A 22,378-nucleotide genomic window follows, 5' to 3' on the forward strand; every position below is an offset into this window, starting at 1 on the left:
AGAAAGCACTAGCGTGCCAGGTTGGAAAGAGCTCCGTCATCTTACAGGCAGGGAAACTGAGGCCTTGGGGTCATTTCTTTGTGCCTACATTAGCTCATGCCATCTATGTCAAGTGCCTTCTCCTACACAAACCCCAGCGTTACTCCGGGAGTGTCAGCTCCGGGAGGGCAGGAGTTTTGGGGTTTTGCTTTTCATTTTTATCTTTGTAAGCACAGCACCCAGCCCAGAAACACTGGTTACTTGCTTGTTTGACAGAGGTGTGTCCAAAAATATTCACAGAAAACAGAATTGGGAGTGACCTAAACAGAGTGAGCAGACAGACGGAGCCAGGTGCATTGGGGTACACGTTACAAATACCTTCTTTTGGGGCAGCTAGGTGGCGCGGTGGATGAAGCACCAGCCCTGGAGTCAGGAGGACCTGAATTTAAATCTGGCCTCAGACACTTAACACTAGCTGTGTGACCCTGGGCAAGTCACTTAACCCCAATTACCTCACCCCAAAAAACCAAACCAAACCAAAACAAAAAACAAATACCTTCTTTTTCCTTTTCAGAATCGCAACGAAATAAAAAACGGAGCCATTCTGCGGCTGGCGATGTCCCCGGTGAGTCGGTCTGAGCTGGCTGCCCTGTGCCTGTCTCTTCCTGCCCCCTCCCCTTCAGGAGGCTGCCATGATGGTCAGGCTGCCGCTGGGAAGCCTGGGCTCATCCGGAGTTCAATAGTTGTCTTTCCTTCCTGAGTTCTCTTCCTTTCCCATTTCCAATAGAGAAGCCATCCCCCATGGGAACAGAGGAGGGAGGTGGCGGATGCTGGAAATGAATTTCCTTTCTCTTCCTCTACTACTTTGAGTTCAGGGCTCTTAAGATGACCCCCATGTTAGAGAGAGGAGTGGAGATGCTCACTGGATCCCCAGTCGATCCCAAGGCCTACAGACTTTCTGACCCTGGGGCCCAGCTCAGGTCCTTAGCTTCTTCTGTAGGAGATGGGAGGGGGGGCAGGGCCTCTTTGGGGTCCGAAGCTATGAGTCCTTTTGGGCCGGGTCAGGAGTTCTGGCGTGGGGGTGACATCCTTGTCATCGTGACCCGCTCTTCACGGTGGTGATGAGGAGATGGTAAACCGTGGGGAGCACTTGGAGCCCCTCAGGAGGGAGCTGCCCTAGAATGGGCCATCCCTCTGGGAACCATCTCTGCCTGTTTGCTGCTGGGTCCTGGCTCTGTCCCCTGACAATTACTTTGGGTCTTTATTTGACCCAGAGTTTCTCTGGTCAGTGGCACTTGTGTCTTTGAACTTTAAGAGGCAGCCCAGGACAGTGGAGAGGGCCTAAACTTGGAGCCAGAAAAACCTGGGTTCAAATTCCGCCTCAGAAATTTCCTAGCTGTGTGACCCTGGACAAGTTAGTCAATCTCTCTGTGCTTCCTTGTTGTAGACACTGCTTCCTCTAAGACAGCTTGGCTACTTGGCCACATTTTGTAGTTTTAAGTTGCTGCCTGAGGAGGTCACAGGTGTGTGTGTGCGCGCACACGTGTATGCATGCATACGTGTGTGTATGCACATATGCTGCCTTGTAGGCATGTGCATGTCTGTGTGTGCACACGTGTGTACGTGTATGAGCACTCCATTCTTACGCTTACCCAGAATCAGAGGTCCAGGGCCCCAGCAGCCATCCTGCTCCCACGGTGGCCTCAGGAAGTCCCGGGCAGAGCATGCCCGGCCTCTGCTGGGAGGCCTCTGAGGAGGGGCGGGCCTGGGCCCATGGGGCTCCTTCTTTCCAAAGTCATGCCTTCACACCCAACCCACACAAACTTGTTTTCCTCCTCTGCCTTTGGGGCTAACCAAGGGTCTGGTCTGTAAATCATCTGCCACGTTAGGCTTCTTAATGCAGAGGGAAGCCAATTAACGAGCAAATGTCACCTGCCTGGCCCCCAGAGGTGCCGGCCAGCTGACCCCCAGACAGCCACGGCTCCTCAGCTGTTCCAGGGCAAATTAGTAAGAATCAAGTAGAGCGACACCCCCAAGAGCGTACAGAGAGTGGTGAGGGGCTGGGCCTCTCCCGCCGGGCTTCCCTCTCACCCAACACCCAATGTCCTCCCTCTCTCCACATGCCGGAGACGGAGGGGGAGGCTCGTGGCTGGCATCGGCGTGCATGCCTGTGTCCCCAGGGCTCAGGCCAGAGCTGGGGTCGTATGTCGCCCTACCAGCTGCTCTGTGAAGGCCAACACAAGCCTGGAGGTGCTGCTTTCCACACTCTCTTGTCTTCTGATTTTGACCCCTGACCCTCCTCTGAGGCCAATGATACAGACCCCAGCACCCCCATTTGACAAAGTGTAGAACCATTCATTAGGAAGGAAAAAAGCCTAGGCTCCAGGCTAGCACAGATCCTTTGTATTGGCATCCCTGCCACTTTCCGGGCCTCAGTTCCCTCATCTTTCCAATGAGGTGGTCGGGCTGGATGTGCTTGAAGGGTCCATCTAGCTCAGCCCCACAAGACACCCAAGATTTGCCCCCACTTGGCCTTTAGTCTTACAGTTGGTGAACAGCGGAGCTGGGATTTGAAGTCAGGTCCACTGCTCCCAAGATTCTCCCTGACCTGGTTTGTGGCTCTCCCTCCTCCATCGCACCTTAGCACCCCTTCTTTTTCTGTCACTTGGGGAGGACTCAATAAATGCCCCCTGAGGCCCTTTCCAGGCCAGTCCGATCCAGGTGATCACTCCCCATTTCACGTGCCAAGCCTACCCTAAACAACAAGCGCAGGGCGTCTTGAATGGCCTCGGCGTCCTTTGGAACCCTCTATGGGTCCAGATGAGAAAAGCAGAGTCTCCTGGAGAATGTTGGCTGTTGTCAGAGGTGTCAGCTGCTGGGCTTGGGAGCTGGGTAATAACTTGAGCAGCTGTCCATTGGCTCATGGACGCTGAGCTGGAAAAGTCCAAGCCCTTCCTTTTACAGAGGAGGAAAGGGAGGCCCCAAATGGTGAAGGGATTTATCACGCAGGGACTCCAAAGCCAGACAGCTGCTCCTCTGAGACTTTCATTTTTCCCCCTTCCTGGTCCTTAGGGTTTCTCTTTTTTCTCTGCTCCCCACCCCACAATGATCCTGAATGCCCTCAGATTGGGGGTGGCAGAGGGGAAGGGGGGCCTTGCAGAAAATGAAAGGGAATTAAGAAGCAGCAGGGATGGGGTTGCTCCTACAGGATGCAAACCCTCCTCCACCTTCCTGTCGTGGACACTGGAGCCAAGTGGAAACACATTAAGGGAAGGATGCCAGGCTCTGCTGGGCCACATCTCCCCCAGTTAGAGGCCCAGAGACAAGGCAATCTCATCAGCGGGTTCTCTGGGAGAGAAAGCAGTCAGTGAGGTGGCCCAAGAAGCTTCCTGGGTGGACGGCCTATGTGGGCACTTAGGACCTTGAGAAGGGTGGGCATCTTAGTGACATTGGGGCAGCTGCTCAGCCCATTATGGGGTTCTCTGGTGTCAGGGAAATTGGGGTTCCATTTGGAACCCAGGCCCTACCCAGGTAAGTCAAGGGCTTGGGGGGCTGGGATCCTACTGCCCCATCTCTCTCACCTTCCTCTGGTCCCTGCCAAAAGACACCATTTATTTCCCTGGGGGGAAGCATATGGACTGAAGTCAGGAGAGGGACCCCCTGCCCCTCCCCCTTTCCCCTTGTGCAGCATCGATGCCGCTCCCTTTGTGAGGATTCTCTGTTTTCCTTTCTGTCCCGGGGGAGGCTCAAAATGCCCGGCAGCTCCACGAGAGGATCCAGTCTTCAAGCATGGACTCCAAGCTGGAGGCCCTGAAAGATTTAGCGAGCTACTCCAGAGACATCACGTTTGCCCAGGAGTTCATCAATCTGGATGGCATCTCTCTCCTCACCCAGATGGTAGAGAGTGGGACCGAGTAAGTAGACCTGTCCGGGCTCCTCACTGAGCCTATTCTTCCTGGGTTTTTGGTGGCTGGAGGCCTGAAATGCGCTGGGATGTCCAAGCCCCGTGACCTCCCTAGGGCGCATGGTTCTCATCAGAGTCTAGGAGAGGGGTGGGGCGTCAGAGGCCAGGGTTCATGCTGCCCCTCCCTGAAGACCCCAGTGAGTGGGGGATGAGGAGCCCCCTGCTTCCCACAGAGGCACATGAATCTTGGGGGTAACACTCATGGCCTTTTGCTGACATCACACCCAGTTTGACCTCTTTGCTCATAGTTCTGACCCAGGGGATCGTTCCCCTTATGACAATGCCCCCACCTCTTTTGTCTGGGCTAAAGGGCCCTTGGCTCCTGGAGCTTCCACCACCTGTTTACCTTCCTTTAGACACTATCTGGCTGTCAGGGTCCTCTAAGGATGGTCCCCAAGTCACCTTTCTTTTAGCTTCATCATCTCGGTGCCTTAGATAAGAATAGCAAAGACAAGCTGACCCTTTGGCCCTCTCCTCTTGTCCTTTCCCTGCTCGGCCCTGGGCTCTGGTGGGTGAGTGTTTGCTTGATTTCCCCTGAAGCCAGACTGCCCAGTACTTCCCAGCCATTCCTGAGCTGACTACACTGCCTGCATCTTCCTCATCCCCCTCTTCCTTCAGCACGATTCAGCCCCTTTCTCCTTGTTTTGGCCAGAACTGGGTTGCCATAGACATCCCAACTCATGCCATTGAACATGTCCCCTGCCCCACAGCTTCCGCCATTAAAACGTTGGGTCCTTGAGGTTGCGGACTGCTTCAGTGGCATATCTTTTGTATGAGCACATTCCTCGGCACTTAATGGGCATTTAATTTTTTTTTCATTCATTCTTCCATTCATCTGATACTGGGCTATTTGTGATAAGCATTTTGCAAAGAAGACCACCAGAGTGAAGAGTCAAAAAACAATAAGCACTTACTATGTGCCAGGAACTGTGCTAAATGCTAGAGACACAAAGACAGACCTAAGCCAGTTCCTGCCCTCATGAATCTCCTGATCTAACGGATAAGACCACCCTAGAAGCTGAAGTTGAGGGTGGGACAGGGGAAAAGATGAAGTCCTATAGCCAGGGAGGGAGGTGATCTAATGAGGGGAGAGTTTCTGAGTTGATTTCATCTTGTAGAGTGATGAGTTTCTGGAGATTATGAAGTCCAGCAAAGCAGCCATGGAGACTATACAGAAGTCTCATGCCATTACATCATAAATATGTTCTTCAAGAAAGAATCAGGTGTTATGCGAGTAGCAGGCACCAAAGAACATAACAAAAAACAAAATCGGTCTTATTTTAGAGGATCACAAGCGGCTGATGTGGAATTCATCCCTAAATTAGCTCCCTGTTTACAGCCTAACCACTAACTTGTTAGAACAAAAGTCACAATTCAGAGCTCGTGCCCTGTGAAGACCATTTGAATTAACCAGAAAAGAGAAGATTCAGATTTCAGACACAAGCTGTCTTCAAGTTCTTGAAGACCTACCATAGGGGAGAAGGGTTAGCGTGATTCTGCTCGGTCCCAGTGGGCAGAACTAGGAGAGATCCGATAATGAAGAAGGCCAGCCCAAGGGCATTCAAGAATGACACTGGAAGGAAGACAACAAAGGGAATCAAGTTGGAAAAGATCTGCACGGATGTTCATAAGAAACTTTTTGCCATCAGGTTCAGTTGAGCCACCATTTAACAGAATAGATCCAGATTAGAGTCATTAGAATGGAAGCTCTTTGAAGGCAGAGACTGTTTCTTACTTGCTTTTTATCCCTAGGGCATCCCACCGTGCCTGGCACATAGTAGGTGCTTAATAAACACTTGTTCTTGGATTTATTACTTCATGAAGAAATAGAAATGGAACTCAAGATGACAAAGATGGGAAAAACAACTAGTCTATAATAAGAATATACAGAGAGGGTTAAATCGGGTGTGGACAATGAGGAACTGAAGGCAGAAGGAAATAGTTACTCATTCAAGAACTCTGAAATATCATCATGCAAAAAAAATTGAGTACATGTGCATTTTGTGTAACTTTTTAGGTGTGGAGGAATTGTTCATTCTGCATGTTGGATACGCCACCAGTATCTTTCCTATAGGTCATACTGACATAGTCTAGAAAGCACTGGATTTGACAGCCAGTAGATCTGAATTCAAATGCTGCCTCTGATATTTACTGACTGTGTAACCTTGGGTAAGTCACTTACCCCCTCTGAGCCTCAGTTCCCTTATCTGTAATATGGGGTTGATAATACTTGCACCTCCTGCCTCACAGGGTTGTTGTGAGGTTTAGGTGAAATAGCATTCCTTAAAAGCTTTGCAAACCATGGAGGGCTATAAAAATCCCACCTCCTGTTAGGATCTTCTGTCATCTGCATGTCTACCCTGTCACAGCTTAGAGGTTTCAGACAAGCGGTGAGAGCACCAACCTGGCATTCAGGCCGATTCTCCTGGAATTCCTCTGAATGCTTCCCATCTCCTTGAGCCTCTGTGTGGGATTCATGAGGTGATGTCAGTATCACATTCCATCAGTCCCTGTGACAGGCAGTTCTAAATCAGTACAAAGTAGTATTTTTAGGCATTAGATTTCAGTTGCTCATAGAGAATGAAAAGGCAGGAAGGTGTTTCACTGATTCATTGTTAGACGAAGCATGTGTACTGGCTTCCTTCTGCGGGGTATTGTGCCTCACAAAATCATTTTATTTAAATACAGTGTTTTAAAAAAAGAAAATCCTCCCCTGTAAGAGGAAGAATTGAGCACAACCCAGCTAACAAAGTGACCATGTCTGATAGAAGCAGCATTTTCAGATCTGTAGACTTCCACCTTTCTTTTAGATCAGGGAGGGATGTTTCTTCTGCTTTTTTCGGGGCTCAATTGACCATTGTGATTAATCTGAATTTGGCAGCATCTTAGCCTCCCTTTATTTCCGGTATTCTAGCTGTAGATATTGTCCCTTGGTTTCTCTCTCTTTCTTTCTGCATCAGTTCCTGCAAGTCTTCCCAAATTTCTCTGAATTCTTTGTGTTTGTTAATTTTTACAGCATCCTGATCTTCCCATACACTCAGCTACCACAGCCATCCCCCAATGACTAGGCAGCCCTTTGATTTCCAGTCCTTTGCCACTACCAAGTGTGTGACTGAATATTTTTTTTTTTTAGTAAGGCAATGGGGGTTAAGTGACTTGCCCAGGGTCACACAGCTAGTAAGTCTCAAGTGTCTGAGGCCGGATTTGAACTCAGGTCCTCCTGAATCCAGGGCCGGTGCTTTATCCACTGCGCCACCTAGCTGCCCCCGCGACTGAATATTTTGATATTTATGAGACCTTCTTTTCTGCCTTTGAGCTTGCTGGGTACATGGCCAGTTGTGGGAGTCCGGGGTCAGAGGGCATAAACAGGTTAGTGACTGTTTCCAACTATTTTAAAATAGTTTTTCCAGAATGGTTGGACTAGTTCAAGTGATCTGCTCCAACCAAAAGAAGGAAGAAAAGAGGTTTTCATATGGACTATTCAAGCTTGTTACAAAAGACAGTGAGACGTGTTCTTACGTCCTGGGAAACTGTTGAGATATAAAGTCACATGAATGGAGCAGGGTTAGTCAAAAGGCTGTGAGTTGTAAACACTGGGCAGTATTCCAGCTGTAGGCTTCCCTTTTGGATCCCTCCCTTTAGAAGTCATGTGAAAAATAGGGGCTAGTTTTGAAGGGATCTGTTGGAAGAGCTTCCTTTCCCTGAGTTACAATGATGTTCAATGGCTATTCACCTATTTGTTTGTTTCCTCAGTTAATTTATTCACTTCGTCATTTAAATCGATTCAGCACCAACTGTGCCAAGCTTGTTCAATAGTTTTCTTGTCTTAGACAGGACTAAAGATACCCCAAAGTGGCCCAGTTTGCCATGGGAGGGAGAGAACTTGAAACTTTATGTGAAGGGGAGTTCTCATCCTTATCCCTCTTCATTAGAGATTGTCAGGTGGCTGTTGGACCCTGTGAATATTAGAGGGCTTTCTTGTTCTGTCTGAGTTGGAGTGAAGGGTCCCTAAAATGCTGGTATTCAAGGATTGTCTTCCTCTTGTGTTGTTTAAAAATCTATATGTGGATTCTAATCTGCCCCCATCCCCGACCCTGAGTCTTGGGGGGAAGCTAGCTAAAAATCACTGATAAATTCAGCAAGAGTTTAGGCTTTTAAGGATGTATTAAAAGACAAGATAGTGAAGAGAGAGAAAGATTGAGAACAGATTCCTTATTCCGTGGAAATCCCAGCTTTCCTAGCAGCTCACGTGAAGTTCTGCCGCCAAGCTAATGTCTCAAACCAAAAGAGGCAGCTCCAGTCCCCCAGCCTCAGCTTCCTACTTCCTGTCCTCCTCCCCAAAATGGGAGGTTCTTCATGTTGATTGGTTGAGAGTGGTCTCCTGTTGATGTCAAAGTCCACTGCCTCTGAAAACAAAAGGGCTGTCCAGGTGTGGTCCCGATTTAATCATCAATAAGTAGGTTCTCAGTCTCTCAGTCTCACCCAATTCAATCAATTCCAAATCAGTCTTCAGGTGGGGCTCCTGGGCATCTGCCAAGTCCCATTATTTTATCACACTCTCATTGATATGTACCATTCTATTTGTGTCAAGTTAAGGGTCCTTCCTGATCCTTCTTAATGCTTGTGCCTTCCCTCTGAGATTATTCCTATTTATCTCATGTATATCTCACTTGTTTATAACCTCACTTCTCTTCCTCCATTAGATTGCAAATTCCCTGAAGGTAGAAACAATTTTTTGTCTCCCTTTGTATCCTGTGTATAGCAGAGTGACTGCTGGCTTCAATGTTTGTTAACGTTACTTGACATAGAATCAAAGACTCAACAAATGTGAGAGTTGGAAGGAACCTAGTGCTCATCGTCCAGCCTGTGCCCCAAAGACATCCTCACAAGCCAACAAGTGGCTTTCAGTAGCCACAAAACTAAAACCTTAATTTATGAGCAGATTTCCTCCCTCAGAGAGGAAACTCTTTTTGCAAAACTTTTTCAAAGCTAACTCAGATATTTTAATTTTGATGATGATTGCTTCAGTGTGGATTCACCCTCCACTGGTGCAGAGAAATCACAATTAGTCTTTTTTATCTCCTGTGATTGCTGTAAATAGAGGCTTCACAGAATAATATATTGGAAGTCATCCAATGTACTAGAGACCATTCCTTTTGTTTTTCAATATTCTGGGGTTCAAGTAAAAATGTTTTTGCCCACTTATCATCTCTCGTTGCCTTTTTATGCCCAGCCTGCTTCCATTTGGGGGGGGAGCAATGAGGGTTGAGTGACTTGCCCAGGGTCATACAGCTAGTGAGTGTCAAGTGTCTGAGGTCAAATATGAACTCAGGTCCTCCTGAATCCAGGGCCAATGCTTTATCCACTGTGCCACCTAGCTGCCCCCTGCCTGCTTCCATTTTCAGACCCACATGTCCTCGAGAATGTATTTTCATCACTTCTTATGTAGAGTTAAATGGTTGTCAATGACATCCTCCTTCTAGCCACCTTGCATTTCCCCATTTTCCTTTGTAAATGAGCCCCATAGTGTATCACCAGAAATATACCGGCCTCTAGAGATGGGATTAAGAGCATCAGCTAGTTGAGACTCATTGACAACATCTAATTAATAAATAAAATAATAATAATTAATAATGATGATGAAGATGACAATGAGAATCCAATGCTCATTTATTCATTTAACCCTATCTTCCCCTCCTTCTAAGCTCTGGGCTCAGCTTGTTGTCCATCTTCTGTGTCTGTCCAAATCTTGACTTTTGATGGACTCACTCAAAAGGCTGCCTGTTCTGCCTCACATTATGTTAGAGTCTGGGCAACATGCAGTTTTCATCCACTTTGGTTTTCTAGTGTGGATAGGAAGGCTCTGAGCTCCTCCTTATTTCTGAGGATTCCACTGACAAAGTTCAGAAGTGTCCAGAGGCTATACACAGTTAGTAAAATATTAGTTGCGAATAGGAACCTTGATTTTAATGCCCCCCCCCCCCAATTTGGTTTGGAGTTGTGCATGACCGTTCTGAGCATGAGTCTCCCTGCTGATGTGTTACATAGTATTTGCATAAGCATATCATGGGATACAATTATCTATGTGGTTGCCTCAATCACAAACCCATCTACCATTTTAACATGTGGGAGGCATCAAGGCTGGATTTTGATTTACCTACAGAAATGCTTCCAAAGCTGGAAGAGCACATCTCACATTCTCTCTGCCTCTCAGGCAGGTGTTGCTAGGACACGCTCTCCTCTAGAGCTGCTTCATTTTGTGTTGTTGATGGTCCTAGGCTCCATCAGCAAGTGATTTGAAGATGATGGGGCTCATGTCAAGCTTCTTTACTCCCTCCTTGGTGAGGGGACATTGCTCATAGCGTTGCTCTTCCCCAGCACCGGATACACAAGCTGCTGTCCCTCCACAGTCTTTTGTAGATGATGGCCGGGTCTCAGCTGTGTCTGTGCACTGAGGCAGCTCTGGTCTTCCTCATTGTGGCTGCAGTTTTACACCCACTAAACTTCTCCAAGAGATGGTGGTAGAGTATGTGTTTGAACACTGGTTTGGTGCGTGGGTTTTTGGAGTCCAACTTGTTTGGTGCCCAGTTTTTGGAGTCTGACTTGTTTGAGCCGTTTGTCTGGGCACTGCCAACACTCCACGGGTGTCTACCCATCTTTGTCCCATCTCCTCTTTTAGCACTTATTTTGTTCTTTGCTCTAAGCAGCAATGCCTGCTTGGTCCCAGACGATTCTGAATGGAGGATTGCAGCTAGAACCCACCATTTTCTGTCAGTGACGATCGGGTCGATTTCATCCTTTCTGTCATTCCTTCCTGATTGGCTCTGCAGAGACTCATAGAGATATTCAGGCTATAGAGGGGAACAGCTTCTCGGGAGCCTCTAAGTCTTGGGATGCTTTGCTTTATTGGGTTGGAAAGTGCCATTCTACCCTAGTTTGTATTCTCCCTGTGCCCACCCAGGCACTGAAGCCCACAGCAGTGATGGGAGAAGGTAGCTTGCTCAGTGTGTCACAATCCTATAGCACCTTAAGGTTATCACAACCCCGGGCGGTTGACTTAGCTTGGAGGACCTCATGAGGGTCTTGAACAAAGAGCTCTCCTTCATCCCCTGTAACAGGTGGTGCATGTGGGGCAGGGACAATCATCATGGGTATCAGAATGCAAAGTGGACTCGTGTCCCGTGAAATTATATTTCTCGTTGCTTTTGAACCTGTGAGGAAATCAACTCTTCCAGTGTGTATATTCCTATCTCTGAGGAGAACCCATTAAATAACAACAACAATAATCTACATTTCTCTAGACTTCAAGTTTTACAAAGTGTTTTCCTCGTAATGTGCCTGTGATGTTCTATCCAATTTAAAGAAGAGAAAGTTGAGGCATAGAGAGGCAGGGTGATGTGGTCACTGTCACATCACTAGTAAATGTCAGAAGCAGGATCTGGGCCCTAGTGTTCCTCACTCTGAATCCGGTGCCTTTTCCACTATTCCACACTGCTTTGAGATCAGCAGTCTGTCAGCTGATTCCTTGTTAGACGAAGGTCACATTTTAAAAGAAGTAGTTACAGTGATGACTTTCGATTACTTTAAGAAATGTCTGACTTGGCAGCCTCTTCCCCTTTATTCATTCTCCATTAAAGTGTTTGGAGAGGACTGATTTGGGGTTTTGTTGATTTTGTGTTTATTCCTTTTGTTCTGTCTCTCCCAAAGTCTTCTGTGAGCCAGCTCTGCTCAGAAAGCTCTCTGTGCTTAGGCTGGGTGGTCTTTAGGTAAAGGTTTGTCATTGGCCTTGTGGGCCGACTTCATCTGGTGGTCTAATCCTGGACTGGAGTTGGGGAATGCTAGGTCCAGATCCGGCCTCTGAACCTGAGCAAGTTATTTAGTGAATCTTGTATTTAAAATGAGGATACTCGGAATCTGTGTTAGCCACAACAAAATGTTGTTGGGATATTCTAAAAGGATAACATATGCTTAGCACCCATAGTGGGTCTACCTGCCCCAACTCACAGTCCTATTAGCAGGTTGGGGAGTCGCTGGGGAAGCTATTCCCAAACCACACTTTTTTGGGGGGGGGGGCAGGGCAATGAGGGTTAAGTGACTTGCCCAGGATCACACAGATAGTTAGTGTCAAGTGTCTGAGGTCAGATTTGAACTTAGGTCCTTCTGAATCCAGGGCTGGTGCTCTATCCACTGTACCACCCAGCTTCCCTTGGGGAAGCTATTCCCAAGGTCAAAGGTACTTTGTGGATCTATGGCTTATTAGCTCCCACCAGTATGCTTCCCCTGAAGGGTCAAATCCAGCCTTAGACACTCACTGACTGTGTGACCCTGGGCAAGTCGCTTCACCCTGTTTGCTTCAGTTCTTCATCTGTGGAATGAGCTGGAGAGGGAAATGACAAACCACTCCAGTATCTCTGCCAAGAAAACCCCAGTGGGGTCACAAAGTTGGACAACAACTAAAAAGCAAGTATCAACCAGCAGACACTTAGTCATCGTGTCACAGAGCATTTGTTAAGTACCTACTGTGTGCTGTGCTAACCACTGAGGATACAAAGAAAGGCAAACTAGAATCCATCCCTGCCCTCATGGAGCTCACAGTCTAATAGGAGAGACAGCGTGCCAAGAACTGTGTAAACAAGACAGGCTAATGTGGAAAAGATCTCAGAGGGAAGGCACTGACACTAACAGAGATGGGGAAAGGCTTTTTGCAGAAGGTCGAATTTTAGCTGGAACTAGGAGGAAGAGCTGAGGAGGGAGTGGAGCCAGCCAGGGAAAATGCCCGGGGGTCAGGAGATGGGGATCTTGAGTGAGGAACAGGTGGGAGTGATCATTGAATCCAATGGGGTTGCCCTGGGAGGCAGGGCAAAGTGGAAGAAAAGTGGGCAGGTAGGAAGTGCTCCGAGCTCAGGCACTCATGAAGATTGTGTACTACAAGCAGTAAATACAAGACATCATCCTGGAGCTACCCTCTCACAAAGACACCCAACATCAATAGGAAGTGTGGACATTTAGAATTTACTGCTAAGGAATCTTGGGTGATGGGAATGCAGATAGCCCGAGGTAACGTGTCCCTCCAACACTGCAGGGCCTCTCTGGACTTCCTGTGTGGCCTCTTGCTAATGTCTCTGCTGTGCAGTCTGTTCAGCCTGGCTCTTCGGGTCGGCTTCTCTCTGCAGCTCTATTCTCTACAGTCTGGCCTTGCTTGATGGGGAAGCTGTCGCTGCCTCTTTTTCTGCTGCCGGGGGCACATGCCTCAGAGGTGCCTCTGCTGATGGATACTACGTCTCCTGTTGGCCCAGAGACTCAGTGTGGGGAAAATGAGTAGAAAAGGAATCTCTTCCCCCTCCTGCCCTCTGGCAGTGATAAACGGATCCCACCACATAAAATGAGTCCCTGATCTCACTGTCTCTCAAACCTAGAATTTATGGGCTGCCAGGGATGTGGGCATTCTTTGGCTAGCCAATGATTCCATCAGAAAGAATCAATTCATGCTTTGTAAAGTGATGACTACATGTAGACACGGCATGGACTTTAACACCTTTATTAAGACTTTATCTTGGGGCAGCTAGGTGGTGCAGTGGATAAATGACTAGCCCTGGATTCAGGAGGACCTGAGTTCAAATCCGGCCTCAGATACTTGACACTTACTAGCTGTGTGACCCTGGGCAAGTCACTTAACCCCAATTGCTTCACCAAAAAAAAAAAAAAGACTTTATTTCCTGTGATTTCATCAACAGGAGGTTTGGGGGGCTAGAATTGGATCAAGTTCCCCTATACCCCAATGCTGGATGTCAAGTGCTTTGAGAAACTCAAAGACCTTGACGTATGTGAGTTATTATTTTTATTAGAATCCTCCAAACTTCTGCTCAGCTGGTGTGCAGGCTTGGAGTGCATGGGGTCACTTCCACACCACAGTGTGGACACATAAAAGGAATTTGGTGGAATTCATGGTGACTGTTCTTGAAATAGACATGTGGAAGAAACACCTGGCAATAGGGGAAAGACATTACTGGCTACGTGTCTGTTGTTGATGAGTCATTTCAGTCATGTCCAGCCCTCCATGACCCCATTTAGGTCTTCTTGGCAAAGACACTGGAGTGCTTTGCCATTTCCTTCTCCAGCTTATTTGACAGATAAGGAAACTGAGGCAAACAGGGTTAAGGGACTTACCCAAGGTCACACAGCTAGGAACTGTCTGAAGCCAGATTTGAACCCAGGAAGATAAGTCTTCCTGACTCCAGGCCCTGCACTCTGTGCACTATGGCGCCACCTAACTGTCCCTTTCTCAAAAATGGCGACAGTCAAAAGAAATCTTGATTTTTGAAGGTTGATGGAAGAAATCTGGTTAGCTGCAGCGTCCTCTTCTGAATCCACTACATAATGAGACTTGTCTCACAGATACCTGCTTGTACGCCTATGTGGATAATGTGCCCTGTAGGGCACCCTGGCAACACATCCCTTAGCACCAGGGAAAGTGGCACGAGGTGGAATTCCCCCCTCCACCCCTGCTCTGCCTCAGCTTTGTCCTCCCCTTTCTGCCTCCTTTCCTCATCTGTGAAGGGAAGAGGCTGGACGGGAGCAGAGTTTCTTAACCTGGGGTTTGTGGGCCCATGGTGGGGCTCACAGATAGGTTTTTGGGGGTCTGTGAACTTTCCTGGAAGGAAAAAAGAATGACATGTTTGTGAAAGTTAGTGTATCCCTTCAGAGAAATGTCCATTCATGAGGTACCAGAAGGGCTAAGGGGCCCTGGACTAGAGCTACCCTAAGGCCACGTTGGCTTTCAGTCTTGTGATGCTGTGAGCCTCTGATCCAAGACTGAAAGGCAGGGCCGGTCCAGTCTCTATCCAACCTGGGCAACAGAATAGGAAAATTCTGTTATTAGGGAATGAGTAAGCCACAGCATCCACCCTGGAAAGACGTATTATCAGCAGAGGGAAAAACTAAGTCTGGTAATTTATAAAATCCCTGACTTGCTCTTGTTCACGGTTGTGCTCAGTCTGTCTCTGGCTCTCTTTCTATGTAGCTCTTCTCTCTTTCTCTTTGTGTCTGTCTCTTTTTGCCTGTCTTGCTCTTTGTCTCTGTCTGTCTGTCTGTCTGTCTCCCCCCCCTTTCCCTCCCTCCCTCTCTCCCTCTGTCTGTCTCTGTCTGTCTCTCCCTCCCTCCATCTGTCTGTCTCCCTCCTTCCCTCCCTCCTCTATATCTCTGGCTCTCTGCATGTCTCATATTTATGAGCACTTTTTCCAACTTTCATTTTCCATAAGATAAGCCCTGGGTTTGAGGCACCCGTAGCAGGTGCTATTGCGCATGTTGGCTGGTGTCCTTGGGGACTGTTAAAAACAGTAAAGTCGGAGGAAGCCTCTTGGAGGAAGTCAGGAGGTAATTAGCCCCCCAACACCCCGCTGCGAGTTGCTCTGGGGACATCCAGCAGGCACCATTTTACAAATCTGGGAGCGCTGGTGGCCTGTTGTCAGATTCGTTCAGAATGAGAAGTCGGTGGGCTTGGGGTCCAGACTGGGGGCTGCCTCGTCAGACTCAGCAGCTAAGGAAGCCAAGCAGCTCGATGAGCACCACATCTGGGGGCCACCTGCTGCACTGCAGGCCAGGACAGGGGCCAGGACAGATTAGGGAAGGTTCTGGAGCTTATCCCTTCCTGGGAGGGGCTGTTCTGGGAATGTACCACCTCCACAGGGTCCTTATTAGCTGCCAGGAAAGTGCAGCAGGTCTCTAATGAGCTCTAGGCCTCGTCATTGTTTGTACCCAGAAGCACCCTGGCAGCAAGGTGTCCCGGGCCCTGCCAGACAGTGAGCAGCAGCAGCAGCATCTCCCATCTGGCAGCTTGACTTTGCCTCCTCCCTCCACACAGGATTTGAGGATGACCCTCATGAGGGGTGGGCAGCAGGGGCTCTTTGGAATAGGAACCAACCATGCCGGACAATTCCAGCCCAAACCTTTGCTTTCATCCAGGCTGGTGATCTGAGGCACATACACACTACTGCCCAACCATGCCAGGGTGAGCTTGACCAAGTCGGTCTTACCTGGGAGGCAGGCCATTCAATCCACCTCAGTTTACTCCAATTCAATTCAACAAGTCTTTCTCAAGTATCTACTATGAGCAAATGAGTGAATTAATGAATGAGTGAGTGAATGAGTGAGGGAATGAATGAATGAGTGAATGAATGAATGAACGAATGAACGAATGAATGAAAATACACTTGTTAAGAACTTACTGTGTGCCTATCACTGTACCAAGCACTGAGGATACCAGTAGAAAATGCAGGTGGTCCCTTTCTCAAGGAGTTCACTCTGTAATGGGCAATAACAAATAAAAGGAAGTTTATTTGCAGGGCCCAGGGACCCTGGGTTGGCTGAGAGGTCAGATGACTGTGTTTGAAGGTCTGAAGGGCATAGAGACCAGGCAGATTATAAAGCCGGTGATATTCCATCTGATCGGAAGTTAATTCTGGTCTCATCCAAGTGTTGGGAATTGTCAAACAGCCCTGGGGAGTTGGGGTGGGGAGGCTTAGGAGGGAGTGGTCCATGGGACCAGGGAAGAGGATTATATGGGAAGGAATGTGCTATGACCCAAGGCCTGTGACCATTCCTGGTTGCCCTCTTCTGGACCCGCCCTAGACTTGCCCATGTCCCTCACAAAATAGAGTGTCCTCAAAGGGACAGAGTATGGTGGGTGTGGCCGGATCCAGACGGGGGGGGGGGGGGGGGGCAGGGTGAGGGTCACCAGGACTCTCTGCTTCTGGTAACCAGAAGCTAGCATCCCATTGGTGTTTCCAGCCTCCATGGCTGAAGCATTGATTCATGTCCACTGCACCACAGAGTAGGACGGGTCCATGGCATCCTCCACCTGAATTGGTTCCAGGTCAGACTCCCGTTCTAGTCTTTGCTTTTAGGTATCATTCGTTTCTTTGTCTTCTGGAGCCCAGTTTGTTTGAGGAACAGAGTCAGGCTTCCCAGGTCCTGTTAGTGGGGTGACACTGGTACACTCCCCTGCCTGGATCCCTGGCTCCTGGCCCATCATCCCTGCTTCTGTTGATGGCAGGGCCATCTTCTTTGTTCCCTGGCCTCCAAACTCCCAGGTTTTCTCTGGCCCTCTCTCCCTAGCATGGCCCCAACCAGTCAGTTACCAGGGCTTCTTCATTCTACCGGGACAAGCTTTTCAGCATTCTCCTCTCCTTCATCTCTCATGGTCACCAACCTCATCATCTTCCTTCTGGACTCTCTCCCCATCGCTTCCTAACAGGCCTCGGCCTCCATTCTCTGCCCTCTCTAATCCTCCACTCTGCTGCCAAACTGATAGATCAAAGGCAAACACCAGACTTCTTCGTCCCGTGCTTCAGAGTGTCTTCAGGACAGGCGCTCTCCTCATCCGGTCTCCTAAGGGCCTCCACAATCAGCCTCACACCCCCCTTGGTGCAGCCAGGGACCCTCTCTTCCTTGCTCTTGTCCTGACTTTCCCACCCCCCGGGGGTTCATGCCACTCCCCTAACTCAGAAGACATTTGCTCCTCAGAAGCTCAGGTGCAGTCTTTTCTCCTACTGTCTGCCCCACCCTGTGAAAGGACGCTTTCTCTCCTTATGTTGCCCCAGACCACCACCTCTGCCTTGTATGACCTTGTATCCATTGGTTATGCAAATTACGTTAGACTTTAAGCCCCTTGAGGGCAGGACCTGTGAGTCTCACTCCTTTGCCTGGAACATATCACCGGCTCTCAGAACTTCCTCCAACTCCTAAGTCATTATTTCCTCTGATGAAGCCTCCCAGTGAAGGCAGGCACGCCCCGCAGTCCCCCATAGCGCCCCTCCCAGGCTGGCCTCCTCTCGAGCTCCGCCCACCCTCTTGGGTCTGACCTCTGGGGCCAACAAGTAGAACAAGTCCCTCCAACACAAGGCAGGCCTTCGGGCGCTTGGACACTGCCCTCCCGTCTGCCCTGAGTCTTCTCTTCTCCAAGAGGAACATCCCTCATCCCTGTGACTGATTCTCCCAGGACTCTTCACCATCCTGCGGCTCCCCTTTGGACCTGTCAATGACCATAGACGTTGTGGCCCACAGAGTCCCTGCAGGGAGGGTCTGAGCAGGCGAGGGGACAGTGGGCACCTGCCCTCCCTCTGCCTCCTTCGTTCAGACCCGGAGCACACCCATTTCCTGGGCTCCTGGAGGAGAGGCCTAACCAAGACTACTGCATTGAATTGAGCCCCTTTGAGTTCATCACATCACCCCCTTTTTACCCCATCTGACTGTGGTGCTGGGGAGCAGTTGTAACTGGTCCCTGGTTGAAGGAGAGGATGGCTCAAACACCAGAGACCCCTACATAGGGGTGCTGCAGGCTGGGGTACAATTTCCCCTTTTTAATGAGTGCTTTGTAGCAAGAGCATTCCAACCAAGGCATCACAGGGTCCAAAGGGCAGGATAGAAAGGATGTGTGTAGGGACCCGGCCCAATGCCCAGAGCCCAGAGGTGTCTGGGCAGGCAGCCTAGAGGGGCAGTAGTGTGTATGTGCCTCAGATCACCAGCCTGGATGAAAGCAAAGGTTTGGGCTGGAATTGCCCGGGCGATCATGCCTGGTGACTCCTGCTAGAGAAAGGATTCCTTCTGTGCAGTCTTTCGGGAGGCCTTGAATCAGAAAGGAGCCATGAGCAGCCTGTCCCAGCAGGGGAAATGGCAGCTTTGGGTGAGGGGTGACTCTTATGCCAGATGGAAGCTCGCAGCTTACTGCGCGCTCTCTGTTCTTTGTATATTGAAATGCTCGTGTTTGTAAAGAAGAGAAAAAAATTGATGACAAAAAAGAACAGTCCAGCCTTTGGAGTTTTTCCAGGGGATGTTCAGACCTGTGCCATGTTCAGACCTGTGCCATGGGCCCTTCTGGTCTCCACAGTGCCCAGGATTAGTCTGTGCTTCTCATCCAGCATTATCCCGGGCTGTGCTTTCTTAGCAAGGACTGGGGAGCCCACCTGCAGACAGACGCAGCCCCTCCTGCCTGGGGACAGTCACAGCTACAGCCAGGAAAAGATGGAGAAAAAGAAACAGAGCGAGTATGGGCTGTTTATTATTTAGCTGTTTTTCAGGGCGTCTGACTCAGAAGCAGAGGATGAGTTTATCCCTGAGGCCAGAATGTGACTTCCTCTCCATTTGCTGTTCTTCAGTCGTTTTTAGTCATGTCCGACTCTTCATGACCCCATTTGGGGTTTTCGTGGCAGAGATGCTGGAGTGGTTTGCCATTTCCTTCTCCAGCTCCTTTTACAGATGAAGAAACTGAGGCGAACAGGGTTAAGTGACTTTCCCAGGGTCACACAGCTAGTACATGTCTGAGGCCACATTTGAACTCAGATCTTCCTGATGCCAGGCCTGGTGCTCCATCCACTGTGGTGCCACCTAGCTGCCCAACAACCATTGATCCTGATGCTTTAATACTTGCAAAGTGATTTGTGCCCATTACCTCACTGTATCCTGGCAATAGTCCTGCTTGGTGAGTATGACAGGCGCCATGAGACTCACCTTACAGAAGAAGCCAGGGTTCCACAGCCCACACATATCAGGGCAGAATCCAAACCCAGGCCTTCACGCTGGCTCCCAAGCCCAGCCCTCTCTGCCCTCTGCCCCATGGCTTCCCTCATCACCAGCAACAGTCACTACGTCTTTTTATTCATAACCTCAGTACGGATGAGCCCTAGGGCGGTGTCACACACACAAGTGATGTGCTGGTTAAGGTGACGTGTACTGAGTTTTTGAGTGGTCATGAACGATTGTGATGCTGACCTGGACAGCGCTCTCCATTGCTTTTGGGTGCTTTCTTTGCACAGGTAGATGCTATTAAATGTCTCTCCTGTTTGTAGGGAGGGTTTTAACATTTGATTCATTTATTTCTGCATTTTTGTTTTTCAGGCGATATCAGAAACTGCAGAAGATCATGAAACCCTGGTAAGAATGTGCTGCTTTTCAACACTTTTGTGGAGGGACAGGTTGAAAGGAGAGAGAATAGAACAAATGGTGTGGGGAGGAAATAGGATGGAGGGAAATACAGTTAGCAATAGTAACTATGAAAAAAATTTGAAGCAAATTTGTCTGATAAAGGCCTCATTTCTCAAATACATAGAGAACTGAGTCAAATCTATTAAAATAAGAGCCATTCCTTCATTGATAAATGATCAAAAGATATGAACAGTTTTCAGATGAAGTAATCAAAGCTATCTATAGCCACATGGAAAAAATGCTCTAATTCACTATTGATTGGACATATGCAAATAAAAACATTTCTGGGGTACTACCTCATACCTATTGCATTGGATAATAGGACAGCAGAGAAAAATGACAATATTGTAGGAGATGTGGGGGAAATGAGACATTAATGCGCTGTTGGTGGAGTTGTGAACTGATTCAGCCATTCTGTAGAAGATTTGAAACTATGCCCAAAGGGCTATAAAACCAGGCATACTCTTTGACCCAGCAATCCCTCTACAAGGTCTGTATCCAAAGAAGATTTAAAAAAAAAAAAGGGAAAAGTATGTACAGGTACAAAAATATTTATAGTAGCTGTTTTCTGCGGAGCAAAGACTTGGGAATGGAGGGAATGCCATCAGTTAGTGGCTGAACAGACTGTGCGATGAGATTATGATGGAACACTGCTGTGCTGTAAGGAATGATGAGCAGGAGGCTCTCAGAAAAACCTGGAAAGGCTTACATGAGCTGATGCAAAGTGAGATGTACTGTGTACACAGTAACAGCGATGTTGTGAGATGTTCAGCTGTGAATGACTTGGCTATTCTCAGCGATACAATGATCCAATCGAACTTAAGGACTTATGAGGAAACATGAGATCCACTCCTAGAGAAAGAACTGATAGCATCTGAATACAGACTGAAACACAATTTAAAAAAGAAGAAGAAGAAGAAGAATCTACTGCTTTTGTGTGTTTGGCTTCCCAGTGTCCCCCTCTTGGCCACAGGCCGGCTGGGCCAGCTCCCAGAGGGTCTCCTCAGCTTCTGCTTGGCGTCTGGCCCCGCATTTGGCTGCTCACACATTGCTCTCTCACCTTTTTCCTTTGCTTGTGGCCTGGGCACCTTTTGTGGCTGCCCCCACCGGCCCCACAGTGTGTGCCAAAGTCCAGAAACCACCATGTGCTAGGGATCATTTTCAGTGATGGACTTTCATTTTGGTATTTTTCTCAATTACTTGTGAAAAAACTTTTTTTTTTTTTGTGAGGCAATTGGGGTTAAGTGACTTGCCCAGGGTCACATAGCTAGTTAAATGCCAAGTGTCTGAGGCTGAATTTGAACTCAGGTCCTCCTGAATCCACGGCCAGTGCTTTATCCACTGCGTCACCTAGCTGCCCCCATGAATAAACATTTTTAACGTTCATTTGTTTTAAAATTCCAGTTCCAAGTTCTCTCCTTCTTGAGACAGCAAGCAATCTGATATGGATCATACCTGTATAATCTAATGTAGATCATACGTGTGCACCTGATATAGATCATGAATGTGCAGTGTGGCTCACTTCAGACCAAGGGTGTGGTCTAAGAATGGTCTGAATTGGGCAACTCTGATCTTCCAGTGGCCTCTGGAACAAAGCTCCATCCAGTTTCTCCTATAAGCAAGCCTGAAGTTGAGATTATATTTGCGTGTGTGCCTTGCATACAGTTAGTGCTTAACAAATGATTGTTCCCCTCCCTTCGAAGCTCCAGGCTTTACATCTTGGACCCAGCACTGTTAAGTGATCGTTGTATGATTGGTACTGAGGGCCCCTGACTTCACATTTTCTCCTTCAACTCCCACCGTTTCCACCAAAGATGAGCAAGCCCAACCGGGCTAACCCACCTCTGCCAGGCAGCCTGGAAGGCCCCCAGCGTGGCTAGGCTGCTGGGTGGAGCACCACAGGGGCATGTGTCACGCCACCCCGTACTGGCCAGCCTTAAGAAGATGGCACCTGCCCTTGGGAGAAGCTCTGGAGAACTGGTCCCCACTCGTAAGTTGTCCTGCTTCCTTCCAACCACGTGCTAGACCAGAACTTTTCCCAGGCGTTAAATTCCAATCAAGGACTTAATGGAGCAAAGAGAGCCCAAAGCAACTCGATGCTGATTCAGCTCGTCCGTCAGTGAGAGTCCCTTAACCCCCTGTAGGTGTCCAGCCAGTCCTGGGGCCACGGTCCGCTATAGAGCAGACGTGCTCATTTCAGAAACCAAGGCAACTCCTGTGGCCGGCCAGGGCTTAGAGCTTCCTTGTGGGCCCAAGATGAGACAACACATTACAACGGCAGTGGAACCAGTGCTTGGTGATGAGTCTGTGACGGCATCCAGTGAGGAGCCCCCCCCCCCCCCCCGATAGGGAGGTGACGGCTCAGGCATGGCCAGCCATCCTGGGCCACCCTTTTCTGCCTCCTCCCCAAGACCTGCCATTGACGGTAATTATCATCCCCGTAAGGAATACTAGTAA

The 22,378-nt window shown here is 48.7% G+C and overlaps 1 protein-coding gene across 7 annotated transcripts in view; it reads left to right on the plus strand.

Annotated features, from left to right (window-relative positions):
• Positions 1-22,378, plus strand: part of ELMO1 (engulfment and cell motility 1) — a 376,252-nt gene that overhangs the window by 119,274 nt on the left and 234,600 nt on the right. For all 7 annotated transcript variants that reach the window (XM_043975135.1, XM_043975136.1, XM_043975137.1 and 4 more), the window contains exons 5-7: positions 554-604; positions 3,724-3,893; positions 19,835-19,870. In XM_043975135.1, coding sequence (XP_043831070.1) covers positions 554-604; positions 3,724-3,893; positions 19,835-19,870 — 257 coding nt within the window. The remainder of the gene's footprint in view (positions 1-553; positions 605-3,723; positions 3,894-19,834; positions 19,871-22,378) is intronic.

This window comes from Dromiciops gliroides, chromosome 1 (assembly GCF_019393635.1).
Source record: "Dromiciops gliroides isolate mDroGli1 chromosome 1, mDroGli1.pri, whole genome shotgun sequence".
NCBI classification, from domain to species: domain Eukaryota; kingdom Metazoa; phylum Chordata; class Mammalia; order Microbiotheria; family Microbiotheriidae; genus Dromiciops; species Dromiciops gliroides.